Raw genomic sequence first — 13802 nt, 5'->3', positions numbered from 1 at the left:
CATGAAAAGTATAGCATCAAAATGAAGAGAATTCAAGAGATAAACGGACATAAAGATGAAATATTTAAAAGGTTTTTGATTGAGGGGAAGGAGCAAAGAACTTGAAACTAAGTCCATCATTTGGAGAATAGTTGAACATATCATGGTATATATAATGAATATAAAAGAATACTATCATGATATAAGAAATAATGAAAAGTATGGTTTCCAAGAAAACTGGGAAAACTTGTTTTAATTGGAATATAGTAAATAGAAATTAAGAGATCCAATAACAACAATGTTGTAAAGATAACTTTGAAAGGCAAAATGTGATCACTGTAAGGAACAACCGGAATACTGAGAAGAATGAAATGATCAGTGCATCCCTATAGATACATAATGAGACTATATTATTACGATTATTAACAACAATAGATAACATTTATATAGCACCTATTGTATGATAGGCATTCTGCTTTTTACAAATAATATCTCAGTTGATCCTCACAGCATCCCTGGTGAGATAGGTACTATAATTATCCTTATCTTCCAATTGAGGAAACTGAGACAGAGTAGATGACTTATCCAAGGTCACAAAGTTAGAAAGTATATCTGAAGCCACATTTGAATTGGGGTCTAACTCCCAACTATTAAGCACTGTATCACCTAGATTTTATGAATTTTGGACATGGATGACAAGATAAATTTTTGTTTTGCTTGACCATATATTGTTGTCACAAAGGTTGTTTTTTTTTTTTCCAACTATGGTTGGAGTGAGAGAATAAGAGCTTGTTTATTAAAAAAAAAAAAAAGAAAGAAAAAAACTGAGCGAAATAATAATCCCATCACAGGAGGAGATCAAACCACATCTAAAGTATTGTGCATAGTTCTAGATATCACCACTTTTGAACTATATTGACAAAAGTACTTTCATGTGCAAAAACTTAGATTAGTTCATTTTGCAGAATCAAAAAAATTAGAAACTAATTTCCTGAATGGCTAAATAAATTATGGTACATTATTTCACGAAATATTATTGTGCCTTAAGAAATGACAAAAGGAACAGCTTTGAAGGAAAGCAGGAATGCAGCTATGAACTGATAATGAGCGTACTGAGTAAAACTAGAACTTATGCAATAAAAACAAAGTTATAGAGAAAAATACCTTTGAAAGACTTTAGAACTTTACCAACTCAATAATAAACCACAAGTTCAAAAGACTTGAGATCATACATGCCACCCACCTCCCACCAGAGATAGGATGGACTTAAAGCACAGAATGAGATGTGCATTTTTGGACACAGCCAATATGAGAATTTGTTTTGCATAACTATGTATGTTTATTGTAAAGGTTTTATTTTTATTTTTTTTTAATTGTTCAGTGAAGGGTGGAAGACCTTGGGAAAGTAAGATAACAAATGCTTAAAAAAAACAAAAAGCAAGATACTGATAAACTGGACTGTCAAGGAGATAGCAACCAACTTGGTTAAGGGCTTCATGATCATACCTTCAGTTAAAGGAACTATAAATTTTTATTTAAAGTTTTGCCATGTTATATAGATGCAATTTTTAAAACACTTCATATTAGTCATTTTCTACAAGAAGACTCAAATAAAAGAAAAAATAATGAAAAAAGTGAAAAACAGCATGCTTCAGTCTGCATTCAATCAATATCAGTTCTTTCCTTGGAGGAGGATACTATACTTCATTAGTCCTTTGTTACTGTCGTAGATTACTGTATTGCTGAGAATAGCTAAGTCCTTCACAGATCTTCACAAAACAACATTATAGTTACTGTGTACAACATTCTCCTGGTTCTGTTCTCTTCAATGTGCATCAGTTCATGTAAGTCTTTCCAGGTTTTTCTACAATCATCCTGCTTGTCATTTCTCACAGCACAATAATTTTCTATTACAATCACATACCACAGCTTGTGTAGTCATTCCTCAATCGATCGGCCTCCCCCTTTGATTTTCAATTCTTAGCCACCACAAAAAGAACTACTATAAATAGTTTTGTAGGAATGGGTCCTTTCCCCTTTTTCTGGACCTCTTTGGAAAACAGACATACCACTGGTATTCCTGGATCAAAGGGTATGTACACTGTTATAGCCCTCTGGGCATAGAGGAACTAGGAATTTATAAAGTGAGGTGGACTAGCTATGCTATAAAGGCTCTTCTAGCTCTAAATCTATGATACTATGTTTAGGCCTGGGAAAGACTAAGGGGCGGGGCAGGGAGTGGGATAAAGAGCTATCTTGGGAAAGCAGGATTAGGCTTTCTGCAAGGCTCCCAAAGGACAGTACTAAGAGTAATGGGTATAAGTTGAAGAAAAGCAGATTTGAGCTTGATGTAAAGAAAAACTTTCTGATAAAGTAGTACAGGCTGACTTGGAAGGTGGGAGAATTCCTCTCTTGAGAGCAAAAACAGGATGACCACTTGGGTGTATTGTAGAGGAAATTCCTGAATTAAATGGCTTCTAAGATTTGGTGATCTGTGCTAAGAGGGAGAAATGATTACTGAAGGAAAGTGAGGAGGATTGAGGAAAATTCTAAGGAGAACCAAAAGTCATTATGTCAATTTGGGTCACTCACTGTGTGGGTTAACAGCCCTAGATTTTTCAATAACTGTATTTGAACTAACTCAGTTAAAGTATAATGCTACACAATATAATATAGTGCTCATAATAACCATTATGAGCCATCAAGAAAATGTTAAGAAGACAGAAAAGTATATAATACTCCAGAAACATCTTACTAATATTAATGGATAATCTTCAGTCATTTGGAAAACTCACCTATCTACCACTTCAATCTCTCTCTGCATTGTGCTGAATGAATAAGCCATTAATTTCAGCCCCAAATTGCATAACCAGTTTGATCATTCACCTTTCTTCAGCATAATCCAGCCAGATTGACACTTAGCTGCCAACAGAAATCCCAACTGCCCTCAAAAGGGCAAAAGACAGACATCAAAATGTCATCAAGCATTCTCAAAATAATGACTGCCCGCCTCTGAAGACAAACTGAAATTAGCTATGTTTGACAATAGTTATTACTGTACTATCTAATTTTATTAACATTAATGTTACAATGCTCCCTCCCCCATTATAAAAAGTGTGAACCTTTTACCCCCAAAGGTCTTTGGGGTCTTTATCAGTATCGAAGAGAAGACAAAGTCAATGAGTCAACAGTAAAGCATTGTTGGATTAGAAGGGAACCTTGGACAACAACATGGTCCAAATACTTTATTACAGAAAAGTAAAATTTAGCCTTAGAAATGATATGACTTACTTCATATTAGGTAGTGGACTAGTGGGGTAAAATGAATTCTAAGGTAGGGTGATAAGTTGAGTCATGGAATGTACAAATTTATCTTTATGCAGCAGTCATCATTCAAAACATTTTTTGAAATTGCCTCTAGAGACTGAGACATGCAAGAAGAATCTCATTGGCTGATGGTTATGCATCTATTTTACAGGCACACTTTGTAGCATCCCAGGTGGACCAAAAAGCCAGTTCTAAGCTCTTTTCACACTGAAAAAGAGAATGTATGTCATTCTCTTTTCTGCTATTGGGAATGAAAAGAATAAGATGGGAACCCCAACTTTCAAGATAGTTTATACAACACCTGGGGAGAATGACCTGTTCATCATCTATCTCTTCCAAGCAGAGGATTCCAATTTCCAACTTCAGTTTCTGATTGCTGAGGCTTTATCCTGTTCATTGCCAAAGTCTCTCAAAGTACTAAATGCAAAAGTACTTTTTTACCCCAAAATAAAACAATAAGCCACCCCAAGATGAGAACTTCAAAGCAAAAGATAGGCCAGCTATGTATTTTCAGCAGGCTTCAGGTCCTCAACCTACCCACCAACACAGGGCAACGACATACTTACACACTACTGTCTGTCATAGACATGGAGTCATCAGTCAGCGCATCACTGGAGATTTCACTGTCATTGGCACTAGCTGCTGGAGCAAAGACATGGCCAGAGCTTACGTGATATGGATTAATTGGATCATTCCTCTTGAAGGATCTAAAAAGAAAAAGTCCAATGGGAATCCAGTCAGTAATCTACCCTAGGAACCACAGATAAATTGGTGACCAAGGATATAGGAGTTGGGTGGGTTATCTACTCAGTTCCAACCCACTAGAGCCACTCCATCCCCTAGGCAAGATGCCTATATTCTCATGCCCATTAAGTAATTCATTTTGGCAAAAATAAAATACCACAAGTCCCTGACACGCCCCCTGTAGCAGATGAATTACTCCCAAAGAGTTCTCATAGAACAGGCCAGCAAGCTCCCTTCGCCCTCTTCTGCCCCATTTCCTACTGATCTGAACAGCTTGTAATTCTAACATGACTTAAGTGAGGTTGATCAATTAATAGTTTCCCAGAAATGTTTTTACACTAGTGAATGGAGGTGAATGATCTGAGAGGGACACTAAAGAAAAGGTTAACCATCACTGAATCATCCTTATGCATTTGGCAGAAATTGACTTCTCCCACAACTACTATGGCATAAGGTAGGGTTTCAGTCCTGAGGGGTCAGTGCTCCAAATGGCTCAGGTTCTAACCTGCCCCCTGATTGGGAAGTAAAATCTAGCAAACTTAAGAGTTTCATTTCAACAATGATAATTGGTATGAGTTAGTTAGGAAGGCAATCCCTGAAAAATTAAAATAGTGTGTTTTGAACTCTCTTCTACCCTCTTTATACAACACACACATACACACATACACACACACACACACACACACACATTTATATGCACTAACCACCATCCTTCTGCCAAGAAAGGTTAGGGCCAGCTGGATTAAAGTGAGCAGCACAGCTGTTTAAATGGAAAGAAGTCCTTGGCCCTTCCTGAATCTCTAGGCCTTTTGTTTCACTGGCCATTGGCTGGCTCCCCACTTTCAACCTCTTGAGCTCAGTCTTTACAGAGTTCCCTCACATAACAAGTGTCTGCTCCTCCCCTGCTGAGCTGCATTCCTCTGGTGTGACCAGTAAGGGGCTTAAGGAGGTAGAGATGGACCTCTTTCAGCAGGATAGTGCTAATACTGACAGCATGACTAAAGTTAGCTCCCCCATTAAAGTCTGACCTTTGGAGAGGAGGGGGGAAGGGAGAGGAGAGAGGCTGCTTACAAAGAATAAAGGAGATATTTAGGCTCAGCTAGACCTATCATTCTTTCCTGAAAGAACAAAGCATATAAATATAGACAGAAATGAAGAAGTGGAAGACTAATGACAAACCCAAGAAAGATCTCAAATCAATCTGCAAACATTTTGGGATTCCTTTGGGGAATATGGTCCTGGGATGAAAACCAGGATTACTACTTAGTAAAAAACATAACAGCTCAGACATCAATAATGATGGTCTATATCAAAGGTTCCTAACATGAAATTCATGAATTTTAAAAATATATATGTTTTATAATAAATATGATTGATTTCCTTTGTAATCATATTTATTTTTTTTTATTTTATGCATTTAAAAAAGATCATTCCAAGGAGTTCAAAGTCTTTCACAGAGTGTCAAAGGGGTCTATAAAATGAAGAATCCCTGATAGTTTCTGACTGGAAACAGGGCAATTGAGAGATATAATCAAGTGAATCAAATATAATTTGAATATCTCTGTGCACTGTGCTTCTATGTAGGGGACTACAGAACACACAAAAGTGATAAAGACATGACAGTAGAGTCATTCTTTCCTTCAAAGACCTTTTAATACAATTGAGTAGTATGCATGCATACACACACACATATGTAGAGGGAGCAAAGAGTTGGGTTAAATTTAGGTCAAAAAAACTAGAAAATATTATAGTAGTATTTTAGATTGGTGCTTCTCCTGATGTCAGGTGCTGGACCCTCTTGCATTACACCACTGTCTCATTAACATCAAAGGACATAGAGAATGGGAAAGGAGGGTTAGGCAAGACTAAAGAAATTGTAATGATTCAGCCTGGAGGGAAAAAAAAAAAAAAAAAAAAAGATGGTAGAGGGAAGGTTTGAATAACCCTCAAACATCTAAGAAGCCCTCAAACAGGGCTGAAGATAGCCACTGGAATCAGGAGGACCTTAAATCCACACCAGCTGTGTGACCCTGGGCAAGTCCAATTGAGGAGAAGAAGGAGGAGAAAGAGGAGGAGTAAAAGGAGGAAGAGGAGGAAAAAGGAAAAGGAAGAGGAGGAAGAGAAAAGTAATGAACCATCATTCATTACTATCTTCAGAGATGGCAAAAGAGAGAAGTGTAAATAGATGGTGTAAGGAAAAGAGCAACAATAGGATAGAATTCTACAAAAAATCTAGATATATAAATAGACTAGCTATGAGGGGGTGGAATGGAGAAAGAGAAAAGAATGGGAGAAAACTTATTATCTTCCTTGTTAATTCTTTTAAAATAGGTTAAATTCTCCTGAATGATTTGTCTTACCAGAAAGTAGGAGATGGGTTAAATGATTACAAATTTATCTTGACCAGATCTGTGGAATTTTTTTTAAATTCTTCAAATCAAAATCAAACTTACATTAGAATAATAATCATAAAGATGTTGGACTTCCAAAAGATCTGGATTCAATTCCACTCCCAAAAGTTTATTAGCTATTATATACACTGAGCAAGTCTTAAACTACTTTAGCTTCAGTCTCCTCATCTGAAACATGGGTACAAAAATGCCATTAGCAATTACTTTCACAGGATTGTCTCAAATGACAATACATGGTATGTGCTTAGCAAACCTTAAAAACACTGTATATGTCTGCTGTTAATAATCTCAGCAGTGATGATAAACTAGGAAGCTTCTTCCCTTCTCTAGCCTCTGTGAGACAGGTGTCTCACAGAATCCCCATGATCTCTTTTTCCATTTTTAATCACTCTGTGATGAAAATATCATGAGTTTCTATTCTGTATATGGTACTACAATCTTGAGGGACCTTGCAATACTACTGTAAATATTAAAATCAGCTACTTATTTTGAACGCTCACTGGGTCTTGTCCTTTGTTATAAATTCTAAAGATGAACAACTGAGACCTAGAGAGCCAAATGTGCCATTACTGGCCATTAAGTACCTTTCTTATTTATATCCCCTATACTTCTGTTATCATTTTCATGTTAATAGATCAGCAACTAGTCATTTTTGATTAGTTACCTTCCAACCAAAAGGTAGAAACTGCATTTTATCAATCTTCCCCAAGAAACTCCTCTTTGCAACATTACCACACTGCTCCTCCCTCCTCCAAAGACCATTTGACTAAAATCACATGTTCACTCATCCACGTTTGAAACCATTCAAAGTTTTGCACTGAGAACTGACACATGGTCTTCTTAAAATAAACCCCCTTCTCCTTTCACTTCCAAAATGTTAAACTACTGTTTGAACAGGAATTAAAAATGGAAGTATATTGCTCCTAACTCAGTTAACTGGAATAAAAAAGTATTGGAATTTTTCTATAATCACAACAAGATGGTTGGGGGTAGTGAAGAGAAAAGTGAGCTCAGTTTTTAAGAACTCAGAACTTTACAAAAATCTCCACATACTTTAAGAAAACTGATTAGGACTGTTTTCTTGTAATTACTTTAAGAAGAAGGAAAAAAAAAAAAAAAAAAAAAAAACTTGACCATGCAACAATAATTGTACCCAGATGGCTTGATTGTTTCTCTCCAGTGCTGTTTTGCATCAAGTTGCTTGCAAGGATTTTAAATTCCAATGGAAAATGGTAGCCCATGATGCAAATTTCATACTGCATACTCAATTCAATCTCCAACTTTAATATGCAAACTGGTTTCAGCTGTCAGGTGGTAGTTGCTTTGGAGATTCAAGAAGGTCTGATTGTTTTTTCAGACTATTCTTATCTCTTATCTTGACAAGATGACACACAGCATGTTGCTTTCCATACACTGGACATGGCAAAGGCCCCCTTACAAAGACCGTACAATAGAGTTGGTTTTTCTGGATCCCCTATCACAACCAATGTAATTTAAAGTACTTGTTTTTAAGTCTTTCCCTGTCACTTTAGGGTTCTAAAGTAGCCCCTCTGACAACTGAACAAGACTACTGCATAAAAGCAGGCACACTCCCACTTTTCCTGAGGCCCCACTAACTTGCATTCAAGATATTCTTGGATTCTCACTTTAGGGGATAATTAGGGTTATTGAGAAATACACAAACAAGTAATATTTTAGAGGCTACCAGGCCTTCAGAGGACCTCTTCTCTAACTTAATCATGGAATGCTGGTCGTAGCATAGCTTTACTGTGGCATCTAGGATAATTGAAGCCAAACTTGGTTCCAATAGCTTCACACAAATCGGGCCTCATCAAGTGAGTTCTTTCAAAGGACAGGAAGCACTTTGAGCCAGTAGAGGGCCATCTGCTTGGCCCAACTTATTTCAAAGGAAGGCCAAGCTCACTGATGTTAGAACAGAGAAATTAATGGGAGGCAGATGAGTCTACCTTGGAGAGGAACACACAAACACTGCCAAAGCAGCACTCTAAAGAAAGAATACAATGGAGTGCTCTTTTGGAGAGATAAAAATCTGTACCCCAAACTAAACTCTCTCCGGATGCTCTTTCCCAAAATAAATGCATTACTCTAACCCCCTAATTCCATATAAGTTCCATTAGCACATATGGTAATGCATCAGGTCATTTGTTTTATTTTGTTTTAAAGAACAGTCCTACCAAAAGTCATTGTAACTTAGAGCACTTACTATGTACATTCTCAGGAAGGCATAGTACCCAACCATATTCATACTTTTTTAAGAGGACCACTTTTGCTATCTAACCTTTATTAAAGTGAATAGAACTAGGAAGCTTATAAATAGTTTAAAATGTTCCAGGTTCAAATCCCATCTCAGACACCTACTAGATTTAGGCTCTCAAGCTCAGTTTCTCATTTATCAACAAGTGTTTCTGCTCTTGTTAAAAATAAATAAATATTATCTATAGTACTCAACTTTACAGGACTGTGGGGCTCAAAATAAATAAAGGAAAGAAGTTTTTTATAACCTTAAAACCCATCACAAATGCCAATTTTAAATCTTCTAATTATGGCAGTACATAGGAAAAGTTAAAAATACTATACAACCAAGTATGTCTAAAAAGTCTGATTATATTGTTTATGAACGTCTGTCTAGGCCTTAGAACAATTTTTATATTCATGTTTATAAACATGGGGGTAGGTTGAGAAAAAATCCTCTAGAACTGTACTATGGAACAAAGGTTTACCTAAGTCAAAATAAAAGTAAATTCTACATGTATTTGTCATCTAACATCCCAGGCATAAGAAAATATGTCAAGATAATTTAATGTTTCAGACCATCATGCACATTTAGTGGAGAGAGGGTTGGCCTGGGAGTCAAGTCCTGTCTGACACATATTGGGATAGTCATTTAACCTCAATGTGCCCCAAGAACCTCACATTTAAACTCTGCTCTGATGATACTCATCTGTAATGAGAAAGAAGTTTACATTGGTCCCCATCAAACAAAGCAAAACAAAAACAATCCTCAGATAAGATAGAACAGTTCGAATATGGATCATCAGAAACCAAAGTCTTAAAAGTGGCAGTAAAAGACTACCTAATTAAATATGGGATCATAGAAAGACAAATTTAACCAGCACATGGGCAGTATCCCAGAGGCAATCAGCTGGACAATGACACTCATCCAGAAAAATATTCTTCAAGATCCTGAGGTCAAGGAACACAAAAGGATCCCTTATTTTCTACTTTTGATATACATGATATACAACACCTCTTGAGACAACCCTCCTCCAATTCTACCTAGGTAACAATCAGGGATACCCTCAAGATAACTGTCTGGTGGTTGTAGGATTAGCAACCAAGAAGTTGCTCCATCCTCTATTCCCTTCATCATTCAACCATCATTTAGTTTACCTATGTAATAGTTCTCAAAGGCCCACTAAGTACCGCCCACTAAAAGTACAACAGATAAAATTATATATCTAAAGAGGAAACAGTAGCCAAGATCTCAGACCCAACAGCTTAAAAAGTCCACAACTCTCAATTACCTGAGTACTAAAGAAATTAACTTATCTTTTCCCCTTTTTAGTCTGTAAACAATACTTTAAAATTTCAAGGTTAACTTTCATGAAAGCCACTTGGAAGTTGAAAAGAAAGAAGAAAAAACATAGGGGGAACTGTCATTTGAACAGGTAAAATAAAAGTTGTTCCAAAGTATCTTAAAGAATCAACAAAGAGTACAAAAGCACCCACCCTCTGGGTTAAGATCTTCATGAACTAAAGCATAATTTTCAATTTGACAAATACTTAAACACACACACACACACACACACACACACACACACAATGAGCTAATACAGCATTAGAAAACAAAGCAAAGGCCCTTGGAAAACATAAAGGTTCTCTACATTAAGAATTTTATTTTGAGGCAATATCTAATTCAATATAAGTAAGTCACAATCTCAGTCATCTATTAACAATAAGCCAGTCTGTTGGCTCTAAAACTAACATGAAAGTCCAAATTATATGGCTTAACCAAAGTAATCTAAGTGTACATGTTATTTCCTGCACTGCCACCAGCTGCTTCCCTTTTGGAATAATTAAACTCCATGCAGATGGACAGTGGAATGACCTCTTCCACAAATAGTGGCTTAGTGGATTTGGTGATTCAGAGGCCTTTTAAAAATGCCCTACTCTCACTCAACTCTTTCCAAAATTCCAGCACAATGCAAGAGCTAAACCACTTTTGTGACTACTCCTCAAGAGTTTTTTTTGAAGCTGATAGGTTTCATGATTCTAACTTCATCATCCCCTTTTAATCAAAGAAGAACTAGATCAGAGGGCTGATTGCTAACAGACTGCTGAATCAAATCCTCGTGACAGTGTTTTCTCATTATGGTATTAGGGGCTCTTTCCGGGTCCTTTCTACAGATGTTGGTGACAAGAGGTGCAAGCCCCACAGTATGTATCACGCTTCATAAAGGGTTTTCAGTGTATCTCTTTTAAAAAGAAAAAGTTCACAGTACCACTCTTCCCCAAAAGTTCTTACCTGTATCCACTTTCAATAGCTTCTGTGGATCTCACATTTGCTGTAGCCCTTAGGGTTTTGCTGGACAGGCCAACCACTGTAGGCAGAACCTTGCCTTTAAAGTCCTCACAGCTCCACTCCTCTTCTTCATTTAAGGTGGGGAGATACCCACAGACTACCTTCAAACTCCCAAGCCCACTGTTGTTAATATAAGCTGGGTTTTCTCCCCCACTCCTTACATATTCGAGGTATATATCAGAAGTCAAAAACATCTGGTAGGCATTTTCCTCCATCACAGTCTGAATCTCAGTCTGAGCTTGATCAAACATGGTAGAATCTATCTGCTGTTTCTTAATGCTATCTCTTATGTAGGTCTTGGTGGCTGGTTTCAGCTGCTTGGAAACAATACAGTTATTTTCGATGTACCTTTTGTAAATTGCTTTGGCTACTCGCAACGTTTTGGTATCCTTAAGGTTCATCTGCCTGAATCCATTGCAGGCAAACCAAAAGTCTAAGGTGTCCACGCACTCTTCCCTCTCCAGGAAAGTCCGAAAAAGATAAGCCCCATCTTGATCACCCAACAAAGAATGCAAAGACTTGGTCCACCTGGCCAGAGGGGAGTCTGGGGATGCCCTGCCTTCAGGCTCCCCCAAGCCATCTTCGTTCCTCCTAGTGTTGGAAGAAATAGACATAGTTTTGCTGACTGGGCTCTTGCCCTGGCTGAGGTGGGCAGACTGCTGGCATGGTGGTGTCTCTCCTTCTTCTCCTGGCACTGGGGGTCGAGGAGCGTCCTCTCTGAAGCTACTGCTGGGGTCTGAGATATGAGTCACCAACACAGAACTACTCATGGTGATGGAGTGTTTCTCACAGTTTCTTCTCTTCCAGTTCCCCGAAGCAATCAGCGTGGTCCCTCTCACTCAAGTCAGCAAAGGCTCCTCGGAACCTTCTCTCTGCAAGGGGAAAGGGGGAGGGAGGGAAGGATGGTGGAAGAGAGAAAAGAGTATTGATCTAATCAAAACCAGATCCACCCAACATCAAAGCGAGAAAGTAAACAGGCTTTTCAACTCTTCACATTCAAATCAGGCAACCCAGCTATCTCCAATGTGCTGATCAAAAGTATCAGATGCGCCGTTTCAAAAGAGAAATCTGAACTCCCCGCACACTTTTCCAGTTAGGAGGTTAAGAAGAAAAAAAGAAAAGAAAAGAAAGAAAAAGAAAGGGCTGAAGAAAAACCTTCGATAAACCCACTGCACCCAGTGAATCCCATACAGCAAAAAGCCGGTCTCCAAAGGAGCCTTCAGCAACATTTGTTTCTTTCCTTCTTCCTCCTCTTCCTCCCTTCCCCAATACTGATATCCAAAGTTGAAGTCGCAGGTCGCTGGCAGGTGAAACCAATTTCGCTCAATTACCCCAACTTGGCTTTAGCTACACAGAACTCGAAACGTGCTCTTCCTCCGGCATATGGTTCCCATTCCTCACCACCACACCCCCTTTCCTTTCCTCTCCACTCTTCTCCCTCTTCTCTCACTCCTTAAAAATTCAGATTATGATCCCCAGAAAGGAGAACTCCCAGTCCAGTGCCGAAGCTGCTGTGCACGGAACACACATTGTGGATGCTGCCTGAGGACCTCATTCCCCGCCCCCCCCCCATGCAATTTTCTAGCCGCTTCCAGACCTAGATTTTAAACTGTCCACTGCCTCCCTTCCCCTTTACCCCCACCACCCCACCCCGCCGGGTCCTGGCAAACCTAAAAGATACTTTAAGCCCTAAAGGGATAAACAGTTACCTGCAGCTCCCTCCGCTTCCGCCCACTCCCCCCCCCCCAGCACACCTCGGAAAGCTGACATTCTCCTACCTCCCTATTCCCAAACTTTTTCTGAGGCTAAGGTGGATCGGTTCCCTTTCCACTTTCCCACCCCAAACACAGACCTTTTCCCCTCAGAAAAGAAGGAAAAATTCAGAAGCAAATTAGGGAAGGGGTGGTGAGGGTGGTGAGACATTATCAATAATCTTGCAAGAACCAAAAGCTCCGCATCAGCCCAGTTGGGTTCCCCCGCCAAAAAAAAAAAAAAAAATCCTCCAGCAGACCAAGCGAGTACATACGAGAGCCCAAGGGGGAGGACTCTCAGGCGTGGGGGCTGGAGCCCGACTGGGGGGGGGGGGTGTCGGAGAGGATGGAGCCTGAGACGCTGGGAGCCCCACCACCTCAGCCATTCCGAAGGGCAGGTTTGCGGTGCTGGGAACCAAAACGCTCCGGGGGGAGAGAGCTAGTCTGAGGGGGTCCCGTACCTAAAAACCTCACGGCGTCAGCAGTACATTGGGGAGGTTTGCGGTCTTAAGAACCAAAACTTGGGGTGGGGAAAAGGGGGGCGTCCCGGGATGTAGGAGTCTCGCAAGCTCAGCCATCTGATCTGGAGATCTGCGGTCCCGGGAACTACAGGAGGGTAGGAGGGAGAGAAGCAAAAGGCGAAAGAAGCCGGAGTGGGGGAGAGCAGCTGGCAGAAGGGCAGTGGAAAAGAAAATGAGGTTAAGTCCCAGCGTTGGCTAACAGATCTACCTGAAAGGCGAGGGCATAGCGAGGCCGGGTTCTCATCTCCTTCAAGAGGCTTTCCCAGGTAGTCTTCCAACTCCTTCCCCAGACCCCCCAAAAAGGGGAGGACCGGACCCCTTCTCCTCGGAACCAGAGGCACGACGAGAAGGAAGAGGAAAAGCAGCAGCAGTCTTCACAATCTGCCCGGCGCCAGGATACCGGGGCCGCGAGGAAAAGAAGACTCTTCAAAAGGACCGAGCCTTAAACACCACCCCACACACGTTA

The 13802-nt window shown here is 39.6% G+C and overlaps 2 protein-coding genes across 4 annotated transcripts in view; both read right to left on the bottom strand.

Annotated features, from left to right (window-relative positions):
* AXIN2 (axin 2) overlaps window positions 1-11840 on the bottom strand; it is a 39418-nt gene extending 27578 nt beyond the window's left edge. For all 3 annotated transcript variants that reach the window (XM_074260581.1, XM_074260583.1, XM_074260582.1), the window contains exons 1-2: window positions 11008-11840; window positions 3873-4013 (exon numbers count right to left, since the gene is read on the bottom strand). In XM_074260581.1, the coding sequence (XP_074116682.1) occupies window positions 3873-4013; window positions 11008-11834 (968 nt within the window). In that variant the 5' untranslated portion in view covers window positions 11835-11840. The remainder of the gene's footprint in view (window positions 1-3872; window positions 4014-11007) is intronic.
* The window catches only part of CEP112 (centrosomal protein 112), a 728584-nt gene continuing 726611 nt past the window's right edge, over window positions 11830-13802 (bottom strand). The window contains exon 28 of the transcript XR_012481126.1: window positions 11830-11936. The gene's annotated coding sequence lies outside the window, so the exon portion shown is untranslated. The remainder of the gene's footprint in view (window positions 11937-13802) is intronic.

This window comes from Sminthopsis crassicaudata, chromosome 4, assembly GCF_048593235.1.
Source record: "Sminthopsis crassicaudata isolate SCR6 chromosome 4, ASM4859323v1, whole genome shotgun sequence".
In the NCBI taxonomy this organism is placed as follows: Eukaryota; Metazoa; Chordata; class Mammalia; order Dasyuromorphia; family Dasyuridae; genus Sminthopsis; species Sminthopsis crassicaudata.
Note: the sequence above shows the minus strand (reverse complement) of the source record. Positions and strands in the feature narration are given on the sequence as shown.